Source organism: Micromys minutus, assembly GCF_963924665.1.
Source record: "Micromys minutus genome assembly, chromosome: X".
Lineage (NCBI taxonomy): Eukaryota > Metazoa > Chordata > Mammalia > Rodentia > Muridae > Micromys > Micromys minutus.
In genome coordinates this window covers 48923242-48932903 of record NC_137970.1, presented here as the reverse complement: position 1 = coordinate 48932903, position 9662 = coordinate 48923242, and the positions used below count along the sequence as shown (strand labels likewise).

At 40.5% G+C, this 9662-nt stretch overlaps 1 protein-coding gene across 1 annotated transcript; it reads right to left on the bottom strand.

Moving 5' to 3' along the window:
* Positions 1 to 8513: 8513 nt before the first annotated feature.
* On the bottom strand, positions 8514 to 9203 carry LOC308415747 (polyadenylate-binding protein 1-like 2; the record flags this gene model as incomplete). The annotated part of the gene is made up of 1 exon (XM_080910831.1): positions 8514 to 9203. The coding sequence occupies one exon, from the start codon at positions 9201 to 9203 to the stop codon at positions 8514 to 8516; it is 690 nt and encodes a 229-aa protein (XP_080766957.1).
* Positions 9204 to 9662: the final 459 nt, after the last annotated feature.

Genomic DNA, 9662 nt, shown 5'->3' with positions numbered 1-9662 from the left:
TGTAAAACAGGGTGTAACCCGGAATTAGTCAACCTGTTTTTGGTGTGTAAGGATTTAGCATGACTTTTTTGTTTTGTTTTGTTTTGTTTTTTTCTTGAACTTCACACAATCTGTGAGTTGTTTCTGGGGCAGTCCGAGCCTCTGGGGTTAGCATCCCACAATCAGTGACTGCATATTATGTCTGTTCTTTTGTGACTGGGTTATCTCACTCAGGATGATATTCTCTAGATGCAGCCATTTTCTTAAGAATTTGGTTAAGTCGTTGTTTCTGATGGCTGAGTAGTATTCCATTGTACCACAATGTGTATCCATTCATCTACTGAAGGACATCTGGGTTCTTTCCAGCTTCTGGCTATTATAAATAGAGCTGCTATGAACATTGTGGCACATGCGTCTTTGTTGTATATTAAAGTGTCTCTGGGCTTTATGCCCAGAAGCAGAATAGCTGGATCTTCAAGTAGTACTATATCCAATTTTCTGAGGAATCGCCAGACTGATTTCCAGAGTGGTTGTATCAGTTTAAAACCCCACCAAGAGTGGAGGAGTGTTTCTCTTTCTTAGCAACCTCGCCAGCATCTGCTGTCATCTGAGTTTTGGATCTTGGCCAATCTGGTTGGTGTGAGGTGGAATCTCAGGGTTGTTTTGATTTGCATTTCCCTGATGGCTAAGGATGTCGAGCATTTAATCAGATGTTTCTCGGCCATTCGGTGTTCCTCAACTGAGAACATTTTGTTTAGCTCTGTACCCCATTTTTTAATAGGGTTGTTTGATTCTCTGGTGTCTAGCTTTTTGAGTTCTTTGTATACCTTGAATATTAGCCCTCTATCTGATGTGGAGTTGGTAAAGATTTTTTCCCATTCTGTTGGTTGCCGTTTTGTTTTCTTGACAATGTCCTTAGCCTTACAGAAATTTTGCAATCTCATTAAGTCCAATTTGTTAATCTTTGACCTTAGAGCTTGAGCCATTGGTGTTTTGTTCAGAAAATTTTCTCCTGTGCCTATGTGTTCTAAGGTTTTCCCTACTTTCTCATCTAATAGTTTCAGTGTATCTGGTTTAATGTGGAGATCTTTGATCCACTTACACTTGAGCTTTGTACAAGGAGAAAAGAAATGGTCTATTTTCATTCTTTTGCATGCTGAGTGCCAGTTGGACCAGCACCATTTGTTGAATAGGCTGTCCTTTTTGCTACATTTTGAGTTAGTTTTTGTGCAAGGTGATAGGTACAAGTCCACTTTCATTCTCTTGAACGTGGGCATCCGGTTTGCCCAGCAACGTTGGTTGAAAATTCTTTTCTTCACATATGTTTTTGACATTGTTGTCAAATGTTAAGTGGCTGGAGTTAAGCAAGCTTATGTTTGGTTCCTTGATTTTGTTCCATTGATCTAAATGTATATCATTGTGACAATGACACATTGTGTTTATCACCATGTGTGCGTAATACACCTTAAGATCTGGAATTGTAATCCCTCCATCAATTCGTCTATTTTCCCTCAAGATTGTCTTGGCTATATGGGGTCTTTCGTAGTCTCATATGAATTTTAGGACAGTTTTTCTGTTTTTGAGAAGAATGAGATAGGATTGACCGGGATTGCACTGAATCAAGAGTTTTGGTTGAATTGTCATTTTCACAATGTTTAATCTACTAATGCATGAACATGGAATGTCCTTCCATTTTTCTAGTGTCTTTATCTCTTTTTTCAGAGCTTTAAAGTTTTCATTGTATATGTAATTAACTTTCTTGTTTAAGTTTTTTCCTAGATATTTTATTTTATTTTATTTTATTGCAGCTATTGTAGATGGGAGTAGTCCCATGATCTTCTTCTCTGTCTGTTTGTGGTAGTACATAGAAACGATTAAGTTTTTCTAGTGGATTCTATATCTGCTACATTGCTGAATTTGTTTCTAAAATTTTTGGGGGGTCTCTAATGTTCAGTATCATGTCATTTATAAATAGAGATAGTTTGAGATCTTTCCCTATTTCTATCCCTTTTTTTCTTTCTCTTGCCTTATTGTTCCAGTGAGTACTTTGAGCATGATGTTGAAAAGAATGGGGACAGTGCTCACCCCTGACTTCAGTTGGGTTGCTTCAAGGTTCACCCCATTCAGAATGATGTGGGCTGATAGTTTATCTAGGTAATACTCACTTGCAAGCACTTCTACAGGATTATGTTTTAAAGGAAACATATTGATTTGGTCTTTCATCATTCCCATGATGAAATCTGGACATGTGAACTTCATTTATTATTGTCTGTTGTGGATAGAGTAGGTTGGATGAGAAGAAGGTATGAAGGCAGGTTGGATCTAGAGGTTGGAAATGTTTTAGATAGAATGAATTCAGGTTGGCAAGAAGGGCCTGGGCTGGTCTAACAAATGTCTTTTCCATCCAAGTAACGAGTGTGGGATTAAGTAAAATAGGTGTGAGTTGGATATGATGTGGGAAAATCCTGTGATTTGGTGAATAAACAGAGAACATTCTGACCCAAGCCTTGAGTTCCTCTGCAGTGCAGGTGGGAAAGGACAAGCTAGGCTGGCACACTGTTTGTGAGACTCAGCCTAAACCTATCTGGTAAATTTCAGAAAAGGTGTGGATGAAGAGATCAAGGGTACCCTCCAGGCTAGACCTTGGAGAACAACATAAGAAAGCTCAGTGGAATGGAATAAGGTTGACTAGCATAGGTAGCACAGAAGATCTTGTGAGTGGATGCAGTTAGGATGCAGCAGTTTAAATGATGGCTGTGGCACAGAAAGAAGTCATGAGACTAGGTCTGGGCATAGAATGTGAGACCTAGTGAAAGTATAGAAGTTGGCTCTTGCAAGGTACAAGTGGCTAGACTAGACTTAGGTGTTGGCTGCGGAACCCAGGTTAGATTTCAGAAAAAAAGTCTTGGGTGGTTGCAGTTGTTTACCAGGATAGACCTTGGAGGAGGAAGAGGTGGATAGTCTGGGTATGGAATAGGGTGATGGAAGCTACACAAAGGGTCCTGTGGGTGGATGAGGACCTACATTTTAGTTTTTGAGGACCCTCTATACTGGTTGTCAAAATACTTACACTAGTTTTTATTTCCAACAACAATATTTAAGTGTTCTCTTTTATTCACAACTTCATTTTTTTTGTTTTACTTTCAATACAGCCATTTTAGTATTGTGGCTTCAACTTTTTTTTCAGTGATATTGATAAGTTATATTGAACACCTTTTTGTGTACTTGTTTAACATTTATATGGCTTTCCTTGGAAAATACCTGTTTAAACCTTTTTGCTAATTTTAAGTCAGTTTTCTTGTGAGGTTTTAGTTGCAGTGTTTTCCTCATATATTTTGTATTTGAGCCCATTGTTGGATATATAGTTTGAAAATATTTCTTTCATTCTGATTATTGCTTTTTTGTTTGGATTGTTTACCATTAAGAAGTATTTTCTTTTCTCATAATCCTGTTTATTTTTGTTTTCAGTGTTCTTGCCTTGGTATCATATACATTAAAATATTGCTAATATCAGTGGAATGAATTTTTCTCCTGCCTGTTTTTCTTGGAGTTTTAGGGATTCAGATCAGCCATTCATTTTAGTCAAGTTTAATCAGTTGTGTATGTAATGTAATGCAATTATAAACTGGGAGAGAGGCAATATTTGGTTATCACTATCTGGATATCCTAACATAATTTTTTGAAGAAATAATCCTTTATTGTGTATTCTTTTATTGTAGATCACTTACCGGCATATTGAGTTTATTTTTAGTACTTCTACTCTGTCCCAGTATGTCTTGAATGATTTTTCCTATAATCAGTTTCATTGTGCCATTGTGTGTGTATGTATATGTATATGTATATGTATATGTATATGTATATGTGTATGTGTATGTGTATGTGTATGTGTATGTGTATATGTATATGTATATATCATTATACTTTGTTCAAACTCATCTTCTTACTGTGAGTGCCTCCAGGAATTTTTTTCTTAAAATTATAATTAATTCCATTTTCTCTTTCTTTTTCTTTCTCCCAACCCTCTCATATACTCCTTTCTCCTACAAACTTGTGGCCATTTTTTTTCACTAATTGTTATTGCACACACACACACACACACACACACACACACACACACACACATTCCTAAATGTAACCTGTAGAATTCATATAACTTTACTTACATGTATGCTTCCAGACCTGATTTAGCATTAGGCAAACAATTGGTGTACTCTTCCCCAAGGAGGATCCGTCTCCTGTGCCCAGCTTTTTGTAATTTGTCTATAGTTTTTGTATAAGGTTGAATTTTCATGGTTTTTTGACAGGCTCATTCTTGTCAGCCCACATTTGGGTTCTCAACATGCCTATTTTTAATTATGCTACATTGTTGCTTTGATTACTTTGGCTTTCAATGACACAATCTCTTTATAAAATACAAGAATCAATAAAAGAAAAAATTATAGACTATAAGACCAATATATAAAATATATTTTATTTCTATGCAGTATCAATAATCAAAGACAAATTATGGAATAAGTTTTATTTATAATACGTTATAAAGAGTTTCATCTAAAAATTTTAATATAATAAATGTAAACTGCTACTCTGAGAGCAACAAAACTTTGTTCAAAGACCTGTGTAGAAGGAAGGTTAATGGATTAGAAAATTTATAACTATGATATAAGAAATAATATTAAACCTATATTTGACACAACCTAATCAAAAACCTGGCTGGATTTTTGTAGAAATTGACAAAAACTGACCTCATTCTCTGTAAATTCAGATTATTTTTGCTGCTAGATATAAAGTGGATTTTAGCTCAAGTAAATCAAAGTTAAGGCAATATTCATCCTGGTAGTGAACATGAATAATTAAATATCTTTTTGTGAGACACTGTTTAGCTATCTATGCAGGCAGGACCGAAACGCAAGAATATCTTGCCTTAGACTACTGGCTCCTAGATTACAGTTGTGCACCATCACAGGTGGCTTTACCTGAATCATTTGCGTTATACTAATACCTATTCATATTTGTGAATGAGGAGTTATTTCTGAACCTTTTATAGGATGGACAAAACACATAATACAATAGATATATTTTAAAATATAATTTCTATGAACAATACTAGCAATTTATAGCCTACAAAAATGTTAAAACAAAAAACATACAGTAATTCTATGCCAAATTGTCAAAATTGTCTTGACCTATAAGAAGAATCTACATAGAAGCATTAAATGACATAAATTAATCACTCCTACTGAGGCAGACAGTTTCATTTGCATTACAGAGTTTGTAGAAACATTTCAAGTAATTTATTAAGCATACCCCTTTTTCTTGTTTCTAATAAACATTTCTGACAGTTATCTTGATTTTAAGTGTTAGTTTACAGCCAGAATGAGGAAAAACACTGTTAAATAACTTTCCCTGGGATAAGGAAGGAGAGGAAATACAACTACAAAACAGTTAGCCATGATCGTGGGAATAAGAGAGAAATAAACATGAAGAGCTACATTAATAGACCAAAAATGGGGAGGAAGAGTATTTTAAAACCTAACTTCTATACAGTTGTAGTTATGTTTGTGTTGAAATTCTTATAGAGATATAGAAAAGACTCTGTAGAAAAACTAAAATGAAGTTTTTCTTCAGTCTTTTAATGTGCTAGAGCAGTCTTTAACCTTCTTAATACTATGACTCCTTTAATATAGTTCTTCAGGTTGTGGATTACCTGAAACTATAGAATTATTTTGTTGCTACTTAATAACTATAATAACTGGATTTGAATATAAATATCTGATAAGCATGATATCTAATATGTGACCTCCCCAAAAATGTCTTGACCCACAGGTTGAGAACCACTGTGCTAGATCTTTACTTTTAAAATGAAGTTTTATGAAGAAAAGCATATAAAGAATTTGTTCTACAAACCCTGGAAAAATACAATGAGGAACTGAAAGAACTGAGGTTGAGCAGTGATATGTACATTCTCCTGCACTAGTACAGGTGGGAATTTCTAAGAACTTAACAAGTCCAAAATATTTGACATATCTATATTACTTAGTCTATAAATACAGTTGAAAGGGAAAAAAAAAAGAAGTGTTAATGGAATTGATCTTGTATGGAGGGATATTTTATACATGTCCTCAGATTAATTTGTTATAGAATATGACTTGTTTTCAAACTGATGAAAATTTTAACTGAAATGCATGAATATATTGATTTCTAAGATGATGATTCTTAAAAAAACTATGACAATAAAAATATACTCCATCGAAATAAAGCCTATTATTTTCAATAAATTGTCAGAGATTGATTATGTGCAAGTAGTGGTATTTAGAAATGTTGTGGCAAATTTTTAACTGCCTCTTTTTATACTAAAAAATTAAATATACTTCTAATCATAATATATATAACTTATACAAAACAAATATTAAAATATATAAAATTACAAAGTGTTTAGATCTATTAAAAGACAAACCATATTCAGAAACACGAGACCATTAAAATAGTACATCTAGAACACTCATAGCCCTGGACCAGGTTAAGGAAATAAATTTATACTATCTTTGAGATTAGCCATTAAATAATGCACTTTTCTTGCCCAACAAGAGAGCTAACATGTATTTTTAACATTTAAAAGTTTTTCTAAGAATTTACTGAGCAAATAACCTAGAATATCTGTAAGGTTGATAATGAAAATGAATAGTTAATAAAAAGTACACAAACACAAAACATATATAATAAAGACATGAATATGTATAGACATTTATGGACCAATCTATCTACTTCAATGTACATATTTATCACATTAGCCAAGACACAAATCAAGTACCAACAGCCAAAGAAAATATTTTAAAAGTATCTTTAATGACAGGAAATGAAGCTCAGCAGTCTTTGCGCATATACACACATACACACACATGTGAAAAGCAGATATAAAAACAGTATGTACATTATAATATACATATATGACAATGCATAAGAACAATAATAGAGAAACAAGAAAATGTCTCAGAGGTTACTGAAAAACACTGGGCACATAGAGATGAATACAATTCAAGAAGGCATGGGGGTCATTAGGATTGATTGCTGATAGCATTCTAGCATTCCATTTCTTCTGTTAAATCATCTGCTTAGTGATTTTGTTTTTTTCCTGCAACATAGCTGATTTATTTTTCTGGCAAGAGGGAAAAGGAAAGGAAGCAGGAACTCAGGAAAGGGGTGGTAAACAGCATTCAATTCCAGTGAAATAGCCACAACAGTGAAAATGCCATTTGCAGCTCAGACATCCACACACAGGGGTTGGGAGGAGGGGAGAGGGGGAGGGGAGAGGGGGAGGGGAGGGAGAGGGAGAGGAACAGGGAGAGAGAGAGGGAGAGAGGGGGAGACTGAGTCAGTTACAGTGGACCATGAGACTGCAGGGGACATGAGCATAGCCTTTTTTTTTTCTTGTTACTAGCTGCACTGGCTGGCTGGCACAAATACAAACTGGTACAATACTTATGAAAGGGAGCCTTTTGGCAACACACAGGGAAAGTCTTTGAAACGTCTATATATGTGGATCCTGCAAGTCCACAGTTAAGGAGGGAGCATCCAGGATGCTAGCCTAGATTTGGCTTGACAAGGAAGGATTGACTCCTCGGGGCACACAGTGTTGGTTTTAAACACAGGGAAAGAACTAGGCACCACCTGAATGTCCAACAATGCAGGAATGATCACAGAAATGTTAAGGTCCATGGATAGATACACAGGAGCACTCTGCAGGCACTGAAGATGACGGTCCATAAGCCTGTTGAATAGCATGGAAAGGAGTTCAACGCGTTGATTTCTGTTTGGTTTTAGTTGCTGAAAAAAGCAGGTTAAGAAACACCACATACAGGAACCACTCTACAAGAATGTTAGAAGGGAAGGTGGGTCTGGGGTGAGAGGGAGAGAGAGAGGGGAGCAGAGAGCCTGGAGAAACAGCACACCAAAGAAGATAAAAGAGCTTCTCTCTCTGGGTATTGGGATGGTGGGAAACAATTACACTCTTGCTTCTTTCTCCCACATCAGACTTCCTTCTCCTTCCAGACATTTCTACCATGAATTGCATCACCTGTGCAGTAAACAAAGAGACAGAAAAACGCTTTTTAGAATCAGACCGACCACCACCTGGAGAAGAGGCAGCCTTTAACCTCTCCAATGGCACAGATTAGTGGGATTATTACTCTCTAGCAAGGGGCCCTTGCTGGGGTTGGGGAGAAAGGGGGGGAAGGAGAGGACAGAAGAAGCCAGGGGCTGAGAGCAGAGAGGGGATGGGGAAGCTAGCTAGCTCTGGGGGGGAGGGGATTGGGGGGGGAAGAGAGAGGGAGCCAGGGCCAGAGAGGGAGGGGAGGGAAGAGGAAAAGAGGAGCAGGGAGGGGTGAAGGGAGAGGGAGGGGGCGAGGGAGTAGAGAAGGGAGGGGGAGAGAGAAACCTGCACTCCCAATACAATACACTGCTGGTGGGTTGGGGGTTGGGGGGCTGTAAACGGGGTGGGAGCCAAGATTTGGCTCTACTGGCTGGGTCCTGGGATGTCTTCATCGAAAGGTGGCCTCATCATCGGAGTCGTCGTCGAAATCCTTGAAGTCAGCGCTGGTGGACTGGCGGGCCCAGGCTCCCCTTTCGGCCTCTCTCTCCTTGTGGGACTTGAATCTCCCCACGAAGATCTTGCGGTAGTTCAGGAACATGCCATTCAGCGCATCTATGGCCCGCTCGGCCGACTCCTGCTTCTGGAAGTGCACGAACCCGTAGCCCTTGGGCCCCTTTTCGTCACAGGCCACCTTGCAGGACAGGATGTTGCCAAAGGCCGAGAAGATGTTGTACAGCGCCTTGTTGTCGATGGTCTTGCCCAGGTTCTTGATGAAGACGTTGCCCACCCCGCTCTTGCGGAGCGACGGGTCCCTCTGGGACCACATGATGCGCACTGGCCTGCCATTTATAACGTCAAAGTTCATGGTCTCCAGGGCCCGCTTGGCGTCCACCGGTTGCTGGTAGTTGACATATGCGTAGCCCAGAGAGCGCCGGGTGACCTTGTCCCTGCAGATGCGGATGGACAGGATGGGCCCGGCAGGGCTGAACTTCTCATACAGCATGGACTCGGTCACCTCGGGGTGCAGGTCGCCCACGTACAGCGAGGCCGTGGGAAAGTCTGGGTTCCCATCGTCTGAGCCCCCGGCCGCCGCCTCTTCCTCTTCTGCAGCCAAGGCCGCCGCCAGCTCTTCGTCCATATCCACCCTCCCATAGGAAGGCGACGCGGCAGCCTCCGCCAGGCTGGCCTCCTCAAGGCTGGCCTCCGCCAGGCTGGCCTCGGTGGCTGCCACCGCCGCGGCCGCGCCGCCGGCCTCTGCCTTCTCCCGGGCCAGGGCCGCCGCCTCCCCCAGGCTGGCCTCCGCCGAGGCCTCGGCCTCCACCTCAGCCTCCACCTCGGCTTCCGCCTCCGCCACGGAGGCCTCCGCCACCGCCTCGGCCACGGTCGCCGCCGCCGCCTCCGCCGCCGCGGCCGCCGCCGCCTCCGCTGCGGCGACCTCCGCCGCCACTGTCGCCGCGGACGCCACGGTCACCGCTGCCGCCGGGCCGCTGCCGCGACCTCCCTTCCCGGGAACTGAGGGGGCGGAGAGGCGGCGAGGGCCGCTGGGCGCAGGAACGCGGGCCGGGGGCTCGCGCGGCGGCTGCGGACGGACGGGGAG